The sequence below is a fragment of the Drosophila navojoa genome, chromosome 3 (genome assembly GCF_054131105.1).
Source record: "Drosophila navojoa isolate 15081-1374.11 chromosome 3, UAZ_NAV_1.0, whole genome shotgun sequence".
Lineage (NCBI taxonomy): Eukaryota > Metazoa > Arthropoda > Insecta > Diptera > Drosophilidae > Drosophila > Drosophila navojoa.
Genome location: NC_142891.1, coordinates 19,818,569 through 19,841,581, shown reverse-complemented (window position 1 = coordinate 19,841,581; position 23,013 = coordinate 19,818,569). Strand labels below are relative to the sequence as shown.

General features: G+C 41.6%; 1 protein-coding gene across 1 annotated transcript; it reads right to left on the bottom strand.

Moving 5' to 3' along the window:
• Positions 1-11,137: 11,137 nt before the first annotated feature.
• Positions 11,138-22,713, bottom strand: al (aristaless related homeobox). The gene is made up of 5 exons (XM_030382682.2): positions 22,263-22,713; positions 13,835-14,180; positions 12,831-12,876; positions 11,937-12,199; positions 11,138-11,876 (listed from the first exon to the last, which is right to left on the bottom strand). The coding sequence occupies exons 2-5, from the start codon at positions 14,137-14,139 to the stop codon at positions 11,297-11,299; spliced, it is 1,194 nt and encodes a 397-aa protein (XP_030238542.1). The 5' UTR covers positions 14,140-14,180; positions 22,263-22,713; the 3' UTR covers positions 11,138-11,296.
• Positions 22,714-23,013: the final 300 nt, after the last annotated feature.

The window sequence follows — 23,013 nt, the reverse complement described above, 5'->3', positions numbered from 1 at the left end:
CTGCAACAGGTTTCATTGCATACTTTACAGCGTATAAGAGTGCAGCGCCATCTGCTGACAATCAGCTGTACTACATCCAGACTGTTGAACTTGTCGTCAAAAGCTCTTTTCCAATTTCTAAATCTTTAGCATGGTTTACTTTTAGTTTGCCGCTAACCTTTAAGGAGGCAGTTCGCATAACAAAACGGAGTTTGAGTGCACTTCGAATCGAGCTCCGACTGAAGCACAGCTTTACGTTAAGTGCTTTTAATTTCTGTAGGTGGTTTGCGACACGCCCCCCAAAAGATTGGGCTCGGCTGCTGCTGGCTAAAAATGTATACAAATTGTTGCAGACGGCGCGCAACTTTGCGCCGCGACTGCAACTGGAAACGTCAAATTAATAAACAGCCGGACGTACCACAAGCTGTGAAAAAGTAATCTTTGTCTGCGCGTCATTTCCAGGCCAGCTTGGAAGTGAGCCAGCCGCAGCTAGTGATGGGCGCGTGTTGATATTGCATATGAATTAGAAATAATACAGGCACGAATATTCTGCATAGGTAGGCTGAATTTTTGTTTGCTTTATTAAAAATTAAGAAGTTAATTTGAAAAAATAAAACAATAATGATAACAATAACATTTAGAATAATATTAAATAAATTAATAATATTTATAAATAAAGAAATATATTCATTTTAATTTGCAATTATTAGAAATGAATACAAAAAATAAAATAAAATAATACGAATATTAGTATATTATTTTTATATTTTATAATAATTTTTTTTTTTTAATTCTAAGTTCTCAAGCTAGAAGAATTTTTCATACCACTTTCGGTAGACTTGTCTCCTATCAAAATTTATTTAGTTATAAATCGTGCTTTTATCTGCTCGCCTGTCCTATCTTCAGCTTTTGTGCGTGCTCGTGTCACATCAGCTGCTTCTTTATTAGAGATTCGTCCTACTCTAGGCTCTCGATGCGCAAGATTTATGCAGTTAGCACGAAGGAAGCGCCGCTGTCCCTGTTGCTGCCGCCTCCGTTATGCGCAGCAAGGTAATCTAATTTATTAAAAGTGCAGCCTCTGAAAGCCGAAGGGGATGGAGGGGGGCACGAGGGCAGGAGGGCTGTTGACTGTGGAGCACAGCTCGTTTTGGTTTTGATTTACGCTGAAATAAATTAAAATATCATAAAAAGGAAATTAAAATTCACTCACACAACAAAAGCGACGCCAAGCTTCGAACTCCACTTGGAGAGGTCTCTTGCCCCGTGTCCAACTTTAACTCCGATCTTCAACTCAGTTTGCGTCTCGCCGCGGGCTTTTAACTAATTTTTAAACAAGTAAAAATACAAATAAATATTTTAATGTGTGATTTACGACAATGAGACGCGCAGGGGGTCGCTCACACAGCTCGGTCGACTTGGTTTGGTTCGGTTCGGCTCGGCTCGGCTTGACTTGGATCTGGTCTGGTCTGCGCTTTTGGGGCCCGCGATCTGCGTCTTCAGCTGCATTTAAATTGGATTTGTGCGCTTCTGGCGCAGCCGGCCACGCCCACAGCCCACAATGAAATACAATTTAAGCGCCTTTAATGAACTGCGGGTAGCTTGAACAGAAAAACAAAAAAAAATAAACAAATCAAATACACAAAGAAAAATCAACACAATCACATCGCTTACACACAGAGAAAATAATCAAAATTGAAAAGATTTCGAATTGAAATTTGAAATTATTTGAGCCTCGCATTTATTGGCGCATAAAAAGTTTTAATTTAACGAGCGTTGCGCATTTTTATTAATTGACCATAATTAATTGGGGATTTATATGGAACGTTTGAAGCAGCAGAAATTCAAAAATCCAAAATCATAAAATTCCCATTAAAGAAGCTCTATCAAAAAAACAAATAAATTAAAGCGCAACAGAAACTAGTTAGCTTACGAGAGGCTTGCTTCACTTGAATATACTCTCGATTATATAGATTAAAGTAAGTTTTCAAATTAATATTGTTGATTTTGATGAACTCTAGAACTTATAATAATTGTTATATTTTATTTAGTATTATATTAACCATACGTATTTGCATTCGATTTATGCACTGCCTTATCGAGGCTGAAACCAGTTCTAATTGGTATATTTTATAGACTCAACAGCAGTACCGGGGTGCGTCTGTGTGCCTGCAGGGCATACGCTTAAATAACATTAAATGCAATTGCATGCAATTAATTAAAAACCCATTGACATTCATAAAAAGTAAATTGTGGCAACAGCAGCGCCAAAAACATGGCCAAGGGGCAGCTGTGGCAGTTGCCAACAACGGCAGCAACTTGAAACAACTCAGGAAGTCGTCGCCTCATATAATAATGCACGAGTATTAGCCGCTGCAGCAACAATTTACGAACGCCTCACTCTCTCCCCCTCTCCTGCCCCTTCCTCTCTGTGTCTCTCATTTGGTCAGTCTGTCGGCTGGTGGAGTACGAGTACAAGTATTTATTAACAGCCTGAACGATCGATGCCAAAACACCTGCCAAGCAGCCGATAGTGATGCATCCTCAAAAGATGCTGCAGTCGGCGGCCCCTTGCCTGGCGGCTAACGAGCGCTAAAATAATGCGCGAAATGTGGAGCAGAAGCATTGGTCGAGACTTGAGTCCAGCTACAGCGAGAGCGACAGCTACAGCTACAGCTTCAGCTCCATCTGGAGTTTCATGGGTGCGCATCCCGTTGCCCATCGACGGTGGCGACTGACAGAATTATAATCAATTAGCGTAGCGGACGGCGTGAGCGCATAAAATTATATGCGAGCGGAGCTGAAGGTGCTGAAGGTGCTGGGGCTGTGGCTGTGGCTGTGGCCGCTGCGCAATTTGGTTTAAATTAAAATAAATTCAATTACGAAAACATGAAAATCCATTACGCAAATTATTGTCATTAAAAGCGCAATTTTCGTGCTGCATTTATGAAATTTTTTGATTAAATTTCTGACGCCAGCTGCAATGGAAAACAAAGAAAAAAACAAAAGACTTAGGCAACGAACGTGCTATTGCATGTACTCACACTCACAACCTCTCTTTCTCGCCTTTTAACTCTCTCTCTATCTCACTCTCTCTCTCCTTTCCGCTCATCCGAGTAGCTAATTAATTAATTATAAGCCAAGCGATTAGCATAGGCCCCCCTCTCAAACTGAGAGAAAAATATAAAAAAAAAGATTGGCCAAAGCCAGTCGAGCAGCTGCCTCCGCTTTCATCGTCTGTCCGTCTGGCCGCCTCTGGGATTAGCTCGATGATTACGTCGCATCACATACGACACACACGAAAAACAAAAACCGCTTTCATTCATAGATAGACGCCTCGGCTCACAACGGACAAACGGGTTATAAATGTTAAACGATTTAATAGATAAGATATAGCTAGTATATATAGACATATCAGTATGTATGTAAGCGCACGTGTGTATGTGTGTGGTTTTTTGCCGCTGGGAACACGCTGCCGAGTGTCGCACTTAATTTGTTTAATTTCCTTGACGCTCACAACTCTCATATCACAGCTCCATACACTGTGCAACAAGTTTGTTTGCAGAGATATCGATCCAAGTAGTTAGCCAGTCTTTATATTACATTTATATTATATGATCTATAATCTTCAGACTTCAGTTATTTGTAAGCTTAAAGTATATGGCATGCATAATTTAATATTTTTGACAAACAGAAACATTTAAAATTTTATTGGATTTTATATTTTATTTTTCTTATTTTTATATATTTTTGTATATATTATTTTTGTTAGCTTAATATGTGCATATATCCTCAGTGGAAATATTCGAAAATAAAGCATTATATTATTTGCGATTAATACTTTTTGAAAGCAAAGTCCGAAGAAGAAGTCAGCGAAGAATAGTTAAATTCGAACTGTTCCTTGATACCCTTTAAAGTTTGCTTTTTTCCAAGTGCTTCTCCCTAATTAAGCATAAATCTACTATATGAACTTTCCTTATGTTCTACCCAAAATATTCTCTTGCCTGGTGCGTTGCTAAATAGTTGGACATTGTGTATGTTGCTGTTGACCGGGTCCACGGACCATGTCCAGCTGCAGTTACGAAAATTGCTAGACCAAACAAAAACCAAACTACTTAGCCGCACACTCGCCCGGTAATTGAAAATCGATAATCTCTTTGAACCAGTTTGGCTCTGGGGCTGCGAGTGCATCAGGCATCCAGCCAGCTAGCATGTACGCCCTGTTGTTGTGTCTTTGTTACGCACACATATACACAAAGAGAGAGAGAGAGAGAGAGAGAGAGAGAGAGAGAGAGAGAGAAAGAGAGAGACACACACACATATTCATATACATAGTGCAACCGCAAGTTGAACCGCAAATCGTCTGCAAATTGCAACCACAAGCTAACTGAGAGGAGGATTCGTGGTCTTGGACCTCAACGCACACACACACACACACACACACACACACACAAAGTGAGGCTGCGTGTGGTGCGCGGGTGTGCGAGGGTTCGATTGATTTTAGCACGCTTAATGGTTATTGGTTTAGGCTATGCCAGGCGAGACCTGACTGTGGCTCGTTGCCAGTTGTTATTGTTGCTCTCCTCATTGCTGTTGCTGGGCTGGTAATAACGTCCATTTATTCAACAACTGCCACACCATAAATTACAAATAATTCGATTTACACAAGATTTTCACTCTTAATGGCCGAAAATGGGCAACGAATCAACGGATCAACGGTTCAGCCGATCACCCGTGAAAATAATGATGAAAACAAACAAAACTTAATAAGATTTTTCAAGCCAGGTGAAGTAGATAATTGGCGGCAGGGGGAGGTAATTGCACCACTGATTGCAAAATCTATATAAAATCGCCAAAGATTCAGCTCGAATGGCACCTGAAATTGTTAATTATCAGCACTTGAGCTATTCGCTGGCCAGCAACTCTAACTTCTTCACTCGCTTCTCTGCATTAAGCCATTAAGTTGGAACTTTTCTGCGGCTGCTTTTCTTGCTTTTGCTTTTGCGTTTGCCTTGTGCCTTTTGCCTTTGCCTTTGCCTGTCACAAATGCCAGAGATGCCTGCCTAAATGGCAAATTAGTGAGCGGGTCGGTCGGCTGCTCCTTTTTGGGCATGCCTAAATATGTCCCCGAACTGCAGTGTCTCTCTCCGTCAATCTCTCCGTCTCACTGCAGCTCTGCGAGCAGCTGCTGCGGCCTATTTCATTTCACATTTTTCTTATGCATACCCTGTAGTAATCGGAAAAATTAGGTAATACGACATGAGATTGAGTTGCACATATGAAGAAGCTAAGTGAAATAGAGAGCGAGAGTGATAGAAAGAGAGGAAGAAATAATGAGATTGATAGCAAAAGTAAGAGAGAGAGAGAGAGAGAGAGAAAAGGAAGAGCTCTGAGAGAGGGAGAGAGAAAGAGAGAGAGAGAGAGAGAGAGTAACGAAGAGAGAGAGATAGAGAGAATGCAATATATGTATAGATAGAGAGAGAGAAATAATAAGAAACGGAATAATATGACAGATCAAAGAAACTGTCTGATATATTAGTAGACAGAAGTTATAATTTTTATAAGGAAGATCTGATTTCAGCATAGTTAGCAGAGCAATTTATCATTAAATCAGTTGACAAAATTTAATATTGTGAATCTAGCTCAAATTTATTTGCCTCGTCATAGTCTTAGTCCACTTTTTAGCCACTTACAGGGTATCATCCGAAGCAACAACACTTGCTTTGACACATTCCTGTCAGTTTTATGCTGTTGTTCTGGCTTGTCAGATTTTGCGCCGTTTCATATGAGTTGCATGCCACAAATGCCACCAATGGCAATTTTAATTTGTGGCGAGCAGAAATTATAAATCGCATTTCGATTGAGTTAATTATCGGCAATTAGAGGCAACTGCTCTTTCTATCTCTCTCTCTCTCTCTCTGCCTGATGCGTGCACCAGCAGAGTTGACTATTGGCGGGCTTTACGCCTCGGCATTCAGCTCATCTATAACTATGGCTACATATGCGATAGTGCGTGACGGAGCTGCTTTTGATGTTGCGTATCCATAGTAGAGATCTCGCCTGCCTGATTAGCCTAATCTAATCTTACACGCTAAACACCTACGCTTCGCATGCTGAGGGGACAGCTCATTAGCAGCTGCGTAGGGGCCTATGCAAATGGCTAACAGCAACAGCAACAGCAAGAGTCACAGTTTAAGCCCTACACATGTCGGTGGTGTAGATAGATAAGCTAAGGAGGCGTAGATAATGCCCTCTAGAGTTTTTATGCTTATTTAATATATTTAATTAGTGCATATTTGATTCACATTATGCATTCAAGCGTTTGATAAACGCTATGCTCGAAAACTCGTTAAAAAAACACAAGAGAAGCGGGATAAGATCTTTACGATACGAACAAAGCTGAAAAAAAAAAAAAAAACAAAATATATAATAATAATACATTTATTTCAAGCTCCCACTAAACTTTGACAAAATAAATGCGATTTTGATTTCGATTTCGTTTTTCATTCATTTTTAATTTGCCAAATACATTTGTATTTTATTTTTAATTTGAATAAATGTTTTCGTTCGTTTTTGTTGTTTTCTATTTTCGAAATATTTTGACCCACTTCCGTTTGCTCAGAAATGTTGGCTGAAACCGTTTATGCTAAATATGAACTTGTAAATATTCCAACTTCTTATTAAAGACTTTTATTATACTTTTATGGTGGGTTTTATATTTTACGCGTATTTTGATGAATAAATGATGGAATATATGAATTCGTATTGAATAAATAAATATATTTACTCATTTTGAAGTATGTATATATGGAGTATATTGGCTTTATGTAATCCGATCCTAGCTCCATTTCTATATATATATTACTTTATATATTGAGACCTTAAACATTGTATACAAAATATGTATCAGGCCTTATATAAACATGAGCGAGCATATCTTGTACAACATCAAGTCTGTAGATTGTAATTATTTTCATACATATCTCTTCATTCGCATCATTCACACTGCTTCAACTGCTAGCCTCTCAGGGGCGTGGCATATGAGAGTAATCATGTCGTCTTCATAAATTTAGCTCTTCTTGTACTACGAGCCAATCAGTACAATCTGCTACAATGCCCTTCTTAATTTTTAGAATCTAGATATAAATGAGTCAATATACACGCACGCACACACTGCACTTACTCACATACATGCATAATGGGCTGCATGCGTAGCCTGATGTATCTCCTTGGTTTTTTGCAGCTTGCGTGCCGTTTGTGCCTCGTGTTAAGCTGCTGCAGTTGCCGCTGCTGCGGCGACTACTGTGTGGCTGACATGTCGATAGGGATCAATGTTTGGCTGGTCTCACTTTTTCTCAATTTCATGTGCGCGCCCCTCACTCTCCGCAGTGCGTGGTCTACACATCTGGGTGTCTCCCTCTGGCACAGGTTGCCATGATTTGGGGCGTTGCCAACAGGCAGCGGCTCGGGAGCTGCTGTGCCACTTACACAGGCCACGCGTATGAGTCACTTATTTAACGCTTTATTATGTGCTTAAATATCGTATATACTCGCATTCATGTATAACTGTGTGTATATACAGATAATCCGCATATGGCTTACTTGTTCTTTCTTTCTTTTGGGTGGCTCGAAGAGTGCTTTGACTTTTGCTTGTCAATGCGCGACGTCTTTGATAACTAATTGCTGCGGCGCCAAATGTTTCTCCACTGTCTCGCTGCAGTTCTTACACTCTCTCTCTCTCTCTCCCTCTCCCTTTCCGTTATTGTGTTGTCTCGTGCGCATAATAAAAGTCACGTCGTTACCGTTTGGTCGCTTATAAGGGTCACTCTGCCGACTCTCCCTGCATGTGTATGTGTGTGTATGTGTGGGGGGGCTCAGCTATAAACTTAAGTGTGTGTAAAGGTGTGTGTAATGACTTCCACAGAAAAATTTGTAGCACTCGCCAATGAGCTGGGCAGGAAGCCCTGTTGCAGCGTGTCACATGCAACACACAAATGCAAAAGTGAGCAATTATGGCAACAAGTTAATTACGAATCCAGTGGCGGCAACAACAACGACAACAGCAGGAGCAGTCACAGATGGACAAGCTCCACATGGGCTGCATAGGACCCCAAGGAATTGGCTGCTGTACTGCAGCTGCAGCGCCAATTTCAGCGTTAATTTAATTTATGCAGACGGACAAAGCAACCAACGAACAACAACAACAACAACTGCAGCATTTCAATCGACCAAAAAAAAGGCGAACAACAACAACAACTTTTAGGAAAGGCATTTTACATTTTACATGAAGGCGAAGCGCAGCTCTTGAAAGTGTACCAGGTCGCACAAGGGGCAGACGTAGCGGTACAAGCTGCATGCCGCAGCATCAGCACCAGCATCAGTATTCGGTGTACATGTAACGCATGTGTCATTCATTTGCGAGTGCCTACAATTGATGAATAGCTCTTCGATATGTCTATTGAATGCTCATGGAAATCGTTAGGAAACCGTTATTATATGCACAAGTCTCGGTATAATGTAATTTGTAAATATGAGGAATTTATTCAAGGAACTCAGCCACATGAAGGAGAGTGTATCAGGAGTTCAACTAATAGGCAACCGAAAATAACTTCAAATATAGATTTTTAAGTGGGTCAGCTCAAGCTGTCTAAATTTAGCTAGACATTTTATTGGGGACAATAAATTGACAACTTTGCCGTAGCGTGAATAGCAAATAAATGGAGCTTCGCATCTGGTTTTGATTTGTTGTTGTTGTGCTTAAGCGCTTAACTTATGTTTCGTTAGCCAAGTTCGTTGCCTAAGTCTTTTGTTTGGGGTGATTGAATTTATTAAATTAACTTTATGTTGCTTCTCACAATCGCCAATGATGACGACGGCGACGATGATGATGATGTGCATCGCTCTTTAAAACATATATGTTAGGCAATCTGTTAGATAAGAGCCAGCGCCACGAATATTCATGAAGCATTTATGTATAAATAATAAATGAAAAACTCTTCAATTTGCCGGTCTCAAGCTGGTTGTGAATTCTTAAAATGTAATTAAATTCTGCATGTAAGCATTTCTTATAACATTTTTTGCTTTTGTAATTTTCTCTGCACTCAATTTTTTTTTTACTTTTTTTTTCAATTTGTTTCTTCAGTTTTTCCGTTTTGTTGGGGTAAAAAAAATAAAAAAAATTGTTCAATTTTGCAAAGTTTAATCAAAGTGGCGCTAATTAGTTTGAGTCGTTTGGATAATTGCAAATTAAACGCAAAGTTAATTGCGCCGACACACGAAACACACACACAGACACACACAGACATGCAATTACGTATGCAGCAACAACAACATTTGGTTTACAGCGAAAACAAAAAACTGCAGCCGTTGCCGTCGTCAATGTTCGCGTATCTTAAAGTTGCTGTTGCTGTTGCTGCTGTTTGAATTGTTATTGTTGCATTTTGTTGTTCTCGTTGTCGTTGTTGTCGTTGTTGTTGCAGAACAGTCCTCATTGCTCATGAAAAACAATTAAGTTGTGTTGAAGTTAAATTGAATTAAAAAAGCGTTTTTTATCGAATGTTTGTGCAAATGAAATGCAGCCACAAATAGAGATGTTAACCGGGGTTAGGCCCCCCGTTGCATAGGAGAAGAAGAGGCACAACATAAATAATAATAAATAAGCAAGCAAGTTGAGCACAAATAGAAACAGAAAAGAAAAGAAAACATTAGCAACAAACACACTTCTGTTTACAATATCTAATTCTATAGAGCTAGATCCTATAGAGAGGTAGGGTGCGAGCGGTGTCCAGTCGATGGGAGGCCATATGATTTGATCGTAATTAAAATGCAGTCTTTTAATGTCAGCGTTAATTAGTCGCCTTAATTAATGATTATTAATATCGGTTGTTGCCCGATATTTTGTATCACATTTCTCAGCCTCTGGCTGTATGTATATGGCTCTCTGGCTGTCGCCCTGCCACCTCTGTCCCGCCTCCTCCAGCCCAAACTTGATTATTATGCAAATTAACGGGTAGCCTTTGCATTTGACGAACTCATTGAAATGCATGAAGCGTTGCCACATCGGAGGAGAGACCCTTGAGGGCTCCGCTGGTTAAACATGATTGTCACAGTTCCACCTTTTGGATGCCAATTACCATGCAATGTGCCCCGTTTGTTGGGGCCATCTTTCACAGTCAACCACAAATATCTGGTAATCGAATTAAGCCGCTTCGTGTTTTATAAATGTTATCATAAATATTCCATTTTATTAATTACCACGCATAATTCAAGCCAAAATTTAAAAACACAATGACCAAAAACAAAAAGAAAACGTGAGCAACTGCCTAGGCGGCCGTAATTGACTAGCAGGATACCCTATGTAAAATTGGGTAATTATTTATATAAGCCCTAGATTTCAACTAAAATATGATAAATGGTATTAAGTTCGTGGCCTAAGTCTTTTGATTTTTGATAATTTAGTGTGTTATAAATTCTCATTTCTCATTTTTGTCATGATTAATTTGGGCAAGAGGAAAATAAATGCTGGGTATGCATCAAGTTCGTTGCTTAAGTCTTTCGATTATGCAAACCTGAATACCCGATTTTTTATAGAAGCTCGAATATATTCTTGACTCTTACATATGACCAGACTAGGGCATGCCGCTTCTTCAGCTCTTTTACAGAGTATACAAAGAAAGATTCACAAACAAGAGAAATCGCTAAGCGGCGTTCGACATTCGGTTTTTGATTCGTTCGATTCCTACGTTTCATTGGGCTGGCACTCATTAGCATACTTAATTTGTTTCTAATTTATTCATAAATTTATATTTGTAGCACCCGCCCGGCCTGTATTTTTGTTTCTCTTTGTATTCTCTCTCTCTCTCTCCCTCTCTCTCGCTCAGTGTATTTATTTTTGGCCAGCGCTGATTTATGTACAGTCCGCTGATTAATGGCAGCTGACCTGGCTGGTAGCTGTTTGCCCGGCTGTGAATCAGTTGTTGGCTCTGTTAGCGCTCGCTCCTAAGTAGGTGTTGTTACGCACATTAAGGCCAGGCCATTGTGATGCCCGGCTTAAATACAATTTGTTGGGCATTAACTGATTTTGATGAAACACTAAAAATAGGGAGAGAGACAGATCAAGAGAGATAGAAATAGTAAGAGATGGAGAGAGAGAGAGAGAGGATTTATTTCTGTGTATATCACAAACACTTTGACGTCTGTGCTTGATTTTATTAATGGAAAATCCGTGAATTCTTTTACAAACATAAGATGCAAGGTCCGTTTTCGAATAACTTAAGGGCTTAGAACTACAGTTAACCAATTGAATTATATTGCTGCTTGGCTAGCTGACCACATCGCCACTGTGGCCATTCTGGCGCAGCAGCTCCAGCTTGAGCTCGTGCTCGCGCGCTTTAAGCCGCAGCGCGGCTATGGACGAGGTGCGTCGATCCTCGGGTGGCGTGGCGGATCGTGTTGGCTGCGCCAGCTGCCGCTGCGGTGAGTGCGAATGCGAATGCGAATGCGTATGTGAATGCGAGTGCGAGTGCGCATGAGCCAAGGTCAGGGCGACAGGCGCCGTTTGTGTGGGCGAGCCGGCGGGCGGCGCCTGATGCGTCAGCGAGATGCCAACTAGCTGCTGGGGCGACAGCTGCGCCGGCGGTGGGGGCGGTTGCTGCGAGGGCGTCACTGGCGCCGACTGCGACAGCTGCGAGCTGGGCGAGTTGGGCGGCGAGGCCATCAGATGATTGTTGGGCGAATGCATATCCGGCGAGCCCACCAGCATCGGCGGCTTGGCTGCCAGGGTGGGCATGGGCGGCGCACGGCTATGCGGCACAGCCGTCATATTGGCCAGCAGCGACTGAAAGGAGCTTGAGGGCGAGTACATCGATGCCATGCCCGGCGGCAGCATGTGCGGCGGTGCACTGCAAAGGGCGAACGTTTAGCTAACAGAAATAAGAGAGAACGCTGTGCAAATATCTTACCGCTGGAACTGATTGAAGTAGCCGGATGGTATCATTGGAGCCGCCGACAAGTGCGGATAGCGAAAGGCGGCCAAATTGGCGGGCGAATCGAATGGCTTGCGCAGCTGGAAGCCCAAATGGGTAAACGGATTGGGCGGCAGGGCGGCACCCACCACAGTTTGCATGCTCGCCGCGCCGCTGGGCAGATACGGATTGTATGGATGTGACTGCGGTCCAACCTTCTCCTGCTTGCGCCACTTGGCGCGTCGATTCTGGAACCAGACCTGCAACAACAACAACAACAAGCAGAGGGGGGGGAAGAGTTGAGACGGAGTTGAGTTATGTGTTTCATGCAGGCTACTGTATCCTGCCCGCTTCTGTGGCAGTCAATTAATGGGCGTGACTATTGAAAACGCCCATTTAATTAGTTTTTAACATAACAATCTGAATTCGTGTCGAGAACGGTGGCTGATTGCAGCCAGTACCAGTGACCGTCACAGTCCAACTTGGAGCTGAAGTTGAAGCTGAAGTCTGAAGTATGAAGTCTGAGCTGGACTTTTGAGTGTGTGTAAGACCCTTTGGGACCTGCTCTGGCAATTACCGCTAGAAAATGTACGTAAGCAAATAATGTTGTTTAGCATGAGCGGTAATTAAAAACCAGATCAAAGCCATGCCCCAAAACCGGATCAGCCCGCATAATGACTGGCACTAAAATTGGTTAGCAAGTGAATTTCCCCCACCCCATGCTCTAATCTATGGCGCTTGGTCGCTGGGCGTCTTTGGTCTAGAAGTGTTTTCATTAGGGACGACATGCTCCATTATTTTTCAATTTTCAACATTGTTAACTCTGTTTGGAGCACGCGAATCAAGCTAAACCACACAATTGGCTAGACGATTAGGGTGCTGGGCTTTTACCTGAATCCGCGCCTCGGTTAATCCAATTTTCATCGCCAGCTCTTCCCTGTAAAGAGAGGGGAAAATGAATGAGTATAAAAAACATGATTTACAAACGGTTAAGCATGAGTAGGGTTACGGCTTTCATACACAAAAACAATCAAGTATCATGTTATTCAATTAATTTTAATGCTAAAGTAATGGGGTTATTAGAGAAATTATCTGCAATAGAAATAAATCCTAAATGATTCAGATTCATCAAACAATAGGAAATCAGAAGCTTCTTATTTTCTAAAGATTTTCTCTATCGACCGTTGCTAACAAGATTAAGTTAACCCCTCTATTCGATTCTCATTATACAATATGTTAACTAGCCAAAGCCTAAGCTTTACTAACGCCTCCTGTCTCATTTCTATTACAGTTAATTAGACAACTGTTGCCGCTCTATGTGATTCTCAACCAATCTGGGTAAGTGTAACCAAAGTCACTCTGATATAGTTGATTAATTAATAGTGAAGCATTTAAACTGGTTGCGTTAATGAAATGTAAACCCGTCGACTGTCTACAAAAAGTTGATCTAATTGTTGTTATTATAATTTCCTTTTTTTAGTTTTATTTACTTATTTTTATTTTGTGCAATTCCCATTAGCGTTTGGCTGTAGACAGTTCTGGTTGTTTGGCCGGTCAGTTAGAGGCGGGTCTCTAATTTATGGCAATTATTATTGCAGTTTTTCATATCTTGTTACATTTGTGCATGTTAATTGAATTTGCCTGTACCCTAGGGGATCTCAATTGACACTGATTTGAAAGGTTTGTGGAGCGTAATTCGAAACCCAGCTCCAAATAGTTTGGGCTCAACTCCCAAGGGGGTCATATCATATGCATGTCATAGGCGTATTCACCATATATATATCTGGCGTATAAAAACCACATTAAACTTTCGATGCTGCAAACTCACTGGAGAATCGATTTATGTAAATTTCGTTTATTCTCTTTTATCTTTGGTCATTATGCTTCACACTCACCTCGTAAATACGTCGGGGTAATGGGTGCGCGAGAAGGCCTTCTCCAGCTCCTCCAGCTGAAAGCTGGTGAACGTGGTTCTATACCTGCGCTGCTTGCGCTTGGGCGCATACTCGTCCGCCTCGCAGTCGCTGTTGGGGTCCGAGATGGGGCTGTTGGTGCCGCCGCTGGCGCCGCTGGGCACCGCGCCAGAAGCTGAGACCGCGGCTGATGCCACACCACGTTCGGCCACGGCATCCGGATGTGGGTGTGCTAGCTTGGCTTCTTGCGGTAGTTCCTCCAGCTTGACCTCCTCCGATATGCCCATAATCCAAAAGCCAGCAAGTCGGCCAAGTTACCAGCGGGCAGCTGCACATGACACGTAGATGGGGGACGAAAGAGAGAAAAAATGTACAGCGAATTAGTCTCACATTAGAAGCTCGTAATTCAATCATAACTAAACATGTAATTATCGTACACTTTATTACGCCAATTTCTATAATTTTCAATAGCCATGAAGGCTCCAAGTAGACGCAAAGGTTAGTTGCGGTTGCGCTTTGCGTTCAATAATTACACTAGACAGCAGGCAAAATGAGTACTCGATATGCGGGATAGTTAGAGCCTCGAACTAAAGTGCAAATCAATCTACAAATTCTCTTAAAATTATTAAGACAACGGTGTTTAATTGAAAATAGCACAGTATAGTCTGCCTGCAGCTAGCTCTCTCTTTGTCTCCTACGAATTTGGGTTTCTCTGTCTCTAGGAATGTGTATTTCAAAGCTTTCTCTATCTCCCTCATATAATCACTCTCTTTCTGGTCTCTCTCATATACAGTCCATCTCTATATCTACCTCTGTCTCTCTCTATCTCTCACTCGCTTCCTAAGACACACTTTTCTGTGTCACAATTACTTCACTTTTATAGATGCTCTCTAATTTGCCTCTATATCTTTATTTATCAATATATACTCTTTCTCTCTCTCTCTTTCTTTCTCTCTCTCTCTTTCTTTCTCTCTCTATATATATATGGTGCATTACTAAATGAAATGAGAAATGAACCTTTCAGACCCCACTATCTCTCTAGCTCTCCCTCTCTATCTATCTATCGTTTCAATCCTCTTTCTCCCTCTCTATTGCTCACTCCCTTTGCACATTTCTCTCTCTCTCTCTCTCTCTCTCTCTCTCTCTCTCTCTCTCTCTCTCTATCTATCTCTTTCTTAATTAATTTTGCCTTTCTACACATTTTTATTGTATATCCATACATACTCAAAAAGCTTCCATTACCCTGTTAAATAGTGTTGTTAGTGGCTGCGCTGTATTGCGGTCTAGCCGCGTGCCTTATGATCGTGGTCTGAGCAACAGCAACAGCAACAGCAACAGCAGTAACAGCAGCAACAGCTGTAGCAGCTGCTCAGTCAATGCAAATCGATGGCATCAGCCGTCAGACTTCAGTCAGCCAGACAAACACTTGGGCACATCGAACTCAGCTGATCTATCATCAACACGTTTCAGCGAGCTGCGTTTATTTTGCTGGTCATTTCATGTGCAGATCGTTTGGAATTTTAATTAAATTGGGCGGCAACTTCATTTTCATCATCATCAGCGGCTGGCAGAGCAACCGCAACCGGAGTTGGTTTGGCTACCCGCTGGCCAGTTGACCAGTTGACCAGTTGATCAGATCAAACCGAATACCTGCATATCAGGTGGCAGGCTTGGGTTGAGTTTCCTCATACGGCGTTTTGTTAATTTTCAACATTTTTGTTAATTTCATGTTTTGCTAATTAATATACAATGTGCCCTAATGACAATTAAATAAATGGTTAGCTCCAAATTGGAAATTGTCATGCCGCATTGTCTCCAAGTCTTAAGACCTCACTACCTCGGACATTTCTCTTTTGGTTTTGCTGTTTTTGTTTTCAATGTTGTTGGTTGTTTTTTTCCCCCCTCTCTCTCTCTCTTCACTCTGTTGCCCATGCCGGGTGCTTCAATGGCTGCTTGATTGATGGCCCCGTCCTGATGTTGGCGTTGTCTTCGCTGCTACCGTTGACATTTCGCCTCGGCCCTGGCTGAATACATATATCAAAATTGTCCAAATACCTTGTTAAATGGCAAATTAGTGTGCTTCTGATTGATTTAGTTGCATTCTTGCGACGAATGAAGTTGCAACCGCTTCTGCAGACAACAAACATCATCATCATCATCAACATCATCATCAACATCATCAGCAACAACAACAGCTACTACATCATTAATGGGCAATACAGTGATGATTGTCCACTGTGTTGCCATGTCATTCCTTGTGACAGCTTGCAAGTAAGGGCATTCCCACTTTTTTAAGTAATTTGTCAAGGCAGTAGACTAGAGTTTTATGTGAGGTCGATCATTCTCATCTATCGTTAGGCAAGTAAATAATCAAAGTTATGAAGAAAAAAATGCATTAATTCTAAATTTAATTATAATTGTATTTGAATACAATCATCGATAGATAATTAAGTAATCGAAGTTATCCAGAAACATTCTGATTTATCGGCTAGCTAATTTACTATCCATTGTCTATAGGCGATTTATCGCTTGTAATGATTCTAGACTTAAAATAAGTATGTTTTTATTACACATAAATTTTACTATTGGTAAATGCCAAGATGCCAATAAAATCGATTATTATTGAATGACAAGTCAATAATCTCAACGTATAATTATAATTAAATAATTAAAGCAATTTAATTACTGATATTTATGAGAAATCCATTCGAGTTTATTTTTATTATTATTAATTAATAAAATGTTACCTTTGACAATGCTAACATATGCCAATACCCACGTATATAAAATGTGAATTTATCTGCAGTATTAGCATTTGCATAAATTATCCACGCACTGAATACATTTGATTTCTGCTCTCAGCTCCAATCGGATTTTCCTTGTCATTCAGTTTACAGTTTTTTTACTGCGTTGCTAGAGCAGTCAATATTCGTTGTGGCCCCCCAATTCGAGTTTTTATTCCTGTAGTTATTTTTGTACACACATACATCCGTCAGTTCATAACTCATTTCTCATCATTAATAACTTTTATTATGATTCGCACTGTCAGTTTTCAATGTTGTTAACAAATTCCGCGCATTGACAGCTGACAAACTTAATTTGTGTAAGAGTCGGCTGCAAATTATTAAATTAGTTGTACGAATTGCAATTATGCTGACGATGAAGAACGAGAGGGAAGTAAAGAGAGAGGGAGAGTGGTAGAGGTAGTTCCAAGCTATGCCAACCCCCACATACTCACCTGTCTAATCACACAACATCAAGATCATAAACTAGCGCTGATTAATTCATTGCATGCGAACTGTATCTGAGACTACTGTGTGCAGATACAGTGCCAGTACAGTAGACACTCGGCTCAACAAAAAAAAAAAAAAAAAAAAAAAAAAGGAAAACAAGAAAAAACGCTGAAGTGTTCGTTCGGTTCGCTGAGTTATGCGGGGAATGTGTGCCGTTTGGCTTTGTTGTCGTACCGCCTTATAATTGTAAGCGCGTTACGACTTTATTATTGGAGGATGGAACTGGAAATGGAATTGGGATTGGAACTGTGATTGGAAGTGGGGCTGGGCCGAAGGAGTCGAAGGAGGCAGTTGATCCAAACAAACATCAAAGTCTTTCGGGCTGATTGACGCCGGTAATTAAAAAACTTTTCAGTCAAACTGTCAATCCACTCGAGCGTCCACACGTATTAGCTCTTGGCCATGTTTTGTGGTATTTGGTGCTCATGGCTTTATTTACGAGCTTGGCCAGAACTAATCCAGTTAGCGCTGCGCTGCTGCAGATAGTGCGATTTCCCGCTATGGTCAATTGGCCATAGCCTTGTTGAGCGTTTCCAGCGGCGCGGGGGCCTTGACTTGTCGTGCCTAACTGTTTGACACACTGTGGCGACGGTCTTGCTTAGGGCTCACATGCTAATCAAGTCAAGCGCCAGTCGCAGGACTGAGTTTTCTCGTCTGCAGTCTCAGTCTTTCGTACTCAGTCACTCAGACTGTCAGTCACTGTGTCTATCAGTCAGTCCGTCAGTGCAGCTGCTGCTGCTTCTTCTTCTTCTTTTCTTCAACGTCATCATGCTGGCCAGACTTGTTTGCGGTTGCTTGTTTCGTTTAGAGATAAGCTCCATTAGTGTCTGGAAATTATTTAAGAGCAACTTTTGCTGCCAACATTGTGAGAGCTGCGTGTGGGTTTCCAAGTTCATGATGCTCTGTGCGGCAAGCGGAAAAGAGGTATATTGGTTTTGCATTTTATTAGTCTACGACTTGGCTATTGTTTTGATTGTTGTGATAGCTCGTAGAGCTAAACGTAGGCAAGTATTCCCCCAAGTAGCTCGCCAATTCGCGTTTCATACTGAGCAGAGCATTGGGCAGTCTCTTACACTCGACTGCAACACGCTTTGTTGTTTTATACATGCACGTTTTTTCTGCTGCCCTCCGACAAGTGCAGAAATTAAGAAATTAATTCCTAATAACAAGCTGGGCTATATGTGCGTACTCTATAGGTTGCGGTACAGCAGCACAGTTCCATAGGGTCCTCCTGCTGTCATCTCGATAAGCATCAATGTTTTGCTCTGTTCTCGCATCCATTCGCTTCCCCTGCAGCGCCCCCTGCGCCCTGCCCATCTGCCTGCTGTGCTGAGCCATGTCGCTTGGTGTCGTTTTTATGGCTGCACTTTTGTGTTCCACGCTCCTGATGCGGCGGACTGCAACTGGGACTCGCATATTTCATTAAATGGAGAGCAAGCCAAGGCGAGGCGAGGCGAGGCGAGGTAAGGCAAGGCGAGCCGAGACGAGACAAGTCGCTCGAGTCGATCGACTCCAGGTAGAGCAGCCCAAACAGAAGCTCATTTCTGGCATTTTGTTAATGCGTCTGCCCGGTCCACTTGGCTCGCTCTGGTATCTGCTGCAGCTTATTTATGGGTTTACATTAGGCTAAACCACTTTAGTCACACTTTGATGATCAGCATTGTAATACCCCCTCGGGCAGCCAACTGATAATGGCGAGCTTTTTGGGTGGCGCCTGCTCGAAAAGTCGAAGCTCATCATATTAATAAAAGTGTGTGGTCCATTCGCCCCCAAATGAAGTTGATGGATTAGAGAGGCACAAAGAGACAGAGAGAGAGAGAGAGAGAGAGAGAAGGAACCCACCTGCTTTGTCTTTCATTTTACATACTTGATAAAGTCAATTATTAATTTCACATAAGCGCAGACAAGCGACAATTTCGTGAGTCACCCAAAAAACATAAAAACGATAGCGAGCGCAGAGGCCAACTGCAGAGGGATTGTGTAGCCAGGGCAGGGCAGAGGCTGCACCTGAGCTGCTGCTGCGGCTGCTGCTGCTGCTGCTGCTGCTTGTGTTGGCGCCGGCTTTGGACGCGCCAGGTGCGATAAGGCAGCATTCTTCTTGTGCTCCAGACGCCGGCAGAGAGTCACAATGCCATCGGTACATTATGGACCTCTAATGCACACACACACACACTCACATACACACATGTATATATTCACAATTATAATTAGTTTATTCATATCCTGTGTCGAAGCCTCAGCAACCTCATTTGTTGATGGGGCAATCTTAATTCAATTTACTGCTTATCAATGAAAATCTGACCGACTGATGCATACTCTAACAAAAACAAAAAAAAATAAATGGATGAAATAAATTTGAGGCTTTCAGTTTGATTTAAAGTCTACGATTTTCGTGCAGCACAAACCCATTTAGTAATTCTATAAAATCTGTAATTATAGCTGCTGAATCTTCCAACACTAGTTGATATGCTTTGTAATTTATTAATCAGTTTCCCCTATGGTCACTTTGAGCTTAACTAAATAAAAATCTAATTGAATTTGACCAATTGACCAAAATTTTACATAAATATTTATTTATGTTTCTTCCTGGTAGCTATGAGAGACTTTAAGTTAAATTTATTCAAGTATATCAAAAAATCCCAGTTAAGGGTATTTTTTCGTCGTTGTAGCAGGTGCAGCTTTTCACTTTCTTGTTTTTCTTTGCGCCTTGGCCACCCTAATGGCTGAGTTGTTGACGGTAGCCAAAGGTAGTCGTCGACGCAGGTTCCGAGCCGTGACTCAGGTCCAGACGTACCGAGCTGTTGATGTGGATGATGCGAGACCAATTACTCATAAAATGCATGTTAAAAACGTTGACCAAGGAGCTGGACGAAGCGAGGAGCGAGTGAGAGGCAGGCGGCAAGAAGCTGTGTAGTCGAACAACTGTTGTTCGACGCCTGGCGCTGACTTTCTGTTTTGTTGTTGTTGCTGGCCAAGTTTAGTGAAGCTGAGACAGCGTCAGGGACTGAGACTGAGACTTGGATTTGAGCCAGGGCGACTTGGCGCATCCGTGTTTCCGCCCTTTGTCATTGTCTTGTACGCTTTGATAAGCGACGGAGAGCAATTTGGGAACGCGTCTGTGGTTGATATTTCATGCATGTTTGCATGTTCCATTTGGGACCGGACTCTGGATTTGGATTTGGCTTGAATTAATGAAGCATATACGCATAGCTCTCAATGAGCTGGGTTCGAACCTTGGCGCCAACTCTTATCGCCGCCCAAAAGCCGAGCGTGGGCGTAAGCCATGCCGCGCTGCGTTGCACAGTTGTCTAGTCAACGCCTCTTTGGTAGCGCTTTCGACAACTGGAATTGGGAAATGTGAGCATACCCAGTACGAAGTTTGATAGATAGCAGTCATTGTATCTATTAGATACGAATTGCAGAGAACGAAACAGAGACGCTATCTGCGGACAAGTTTTAATTGTGTGTTGGCCTAATTGAATTGAGCTGCAAATATGTCGAATACCATTTTGGCCTCGAAACATATTTTAATTTACCCAAAATCGAAAGAAACAAAACAATCTATCTAATTAGATGTGAAGATCTGTGGAGGCATTCGCTATCTCCTGCTGATTCTTGCTCAGAGATAGGGCAGCGAGTTCGATTTGCGTCACAGCTAAACGAAATTGAAAATTGGTTGTGACAAGTCACATGCGCATTATTATTAATTAAATCAGAGCTAAGAAGTTGATCGATTATCGCCAGGAAACCGAAACTCTTCAATACGGAAAGAAACGGAACGGTGCGAAACGGAAGGGAAATACGAATTGACGTGACGTTGATATGACTGACTGGGACTTATCTGAACGCTAGTATTGTACTCGTATTACCCGACTGACCCAAGCATATCTCGAGTCCATACCGATATTTCGACGAGCTTTTTGACATGATTATCTCGGCGAGATAAGCTTGGGCAGTTAATTTCATTTATTCGGTAGGTGTACACATATGTACGAGTGGAAATTTCATTGCTTTGATTAGCGAACACTTTGAAAACATCACAATGACAAAACGTGATTTATTTACCATCGGCTCAGGCGCTGACAATATTTTGTACTCTTTTAATGGTGTTTAATTAAAGCCAATCAGCGATAAGCCCATCGACCTATCAGCATGTGGCATAGCCCATAAATACACCTAGCCTATGCAGCTAATGAAAAATAATGAATAATAATAATATTTTGTCGATTGTTTCGGCCAGTTAAGCTCCGTGCTCGTACAAGGCGATATGATATGTCCAAGTGAATTAATCAAATTTAATGATATTTAATTTACGTTTTCTTAGTTAAATTTTGGAATGAGCCAGCGTACGAGCTGCTCGGCGATTGCTGATTGCCGATTACTCGACTTGGGCAATGTGTAATAGTGTCGGGTCGTGACGACAATTAGGTCGTCTTTAAGACAATCACTGAGCTGAGCTGATCGCATCATTGAATATTAGATAGAGAGGACACATAGAAGAAGATAGAGTAGAGGGAAAGAGTACGTTTCAAGTGTCTCTGATTAGAAGATCAGATACCTATAATAGGAGCAACTGATAGCAGTATTTTAGCTTACAAAGAAGGTCAATTGAATATGAAAAGAATCAAGGGTTTTTATATATCAAGAATATTTCCTAATACCAATTTGAAGCTGATTTATATAAGTTGAAATCTAAGTTGGCTTGTGAATGGAGAAATAGTTAAATTCCCAGGACAATATCTGAGTTTATATTCAATGATATTTTATTCATTTTCTTTCATAAATTGGGGAAAGCTATAGGAAAAATCTTGCATTATTTTGCTTCTATCTATTCTATTGATGTTGTGCTCTTTTGTAAGAATTATATAATATGAAGTCAATATGGAATTTCGTTAGTCGAGCATTAAAAATTGCGAAATTAGGTGGAAAATTGACAGAATCCTCAGATACGCAGAAAGAACCAACAGATAATGCCTAAACAACAACCAATCGGTGAAAATGAAATGAGTTAAATGTATTAACAACCAATTTATTTCTTAAGATTAAAATTTTTCAGTTTTGAAATCTTTAAACTATTTCCTATTTGGATTCATTAATATTTAGTGCAGTTAACTCACCTTCTATTATAAAATTTTACTAATTTAAAGTTTATTTATTTTATTTCTCTGCTGTGATCTTTGGACGCTTATTGCAATCTTGATCTTTATATTTATTTAAATTTTGGTTACGGTATTTAATATTTCAAAGCACACTATCCAAGAGAAGTTGCCGACGGTCTTTGCACAGAAGCCCTGTTCCGATTGTTGTCAAGTCTACGGCTAAGCAGCACTCCAACTAGATTTTATATTGCATTTAATCACGTAACAAGATCTTAAATTTCGGTTATTGTTAAGGCACTTTTCCGCACACTCACACACACACACACATGCACACACAAACATGCAGGCATACACGTAGAAGAACTGCGGCTGAACGGCAGCTGAAACACACTCGGGTTAAGCGCGACGACGGCTTCTGATGACCGGGCTCCGTCAGTGCCGCAAGCGAACTACACAAAGAGCAGGCGGCTGGCAGTGAGGCCGGTACCGAAAAATAATTCAGGTGGGCCGCAGACGCCAAAAACCGGTTGTCGTGCTTATGGAGCAGTCGCTGCCAGCTGCTGGCACATGTGCTGAAGCGAGAGAGCGCGATGCACGATCGTCGCAGGCGAGATCGCAATGAACGATCGATTGCTGAGGCAGGTGTCGGGCTGGCAGGTGAGCAGCGCAGCAGCGCTCCGCCTCGCTCGCTCGCTGCTTCGCACACTCTCTCTCGCTCGCACTGCACCAGCACAGAGCGCGGCCGAGCGAGAGAGCGCTTGCTGCTGTA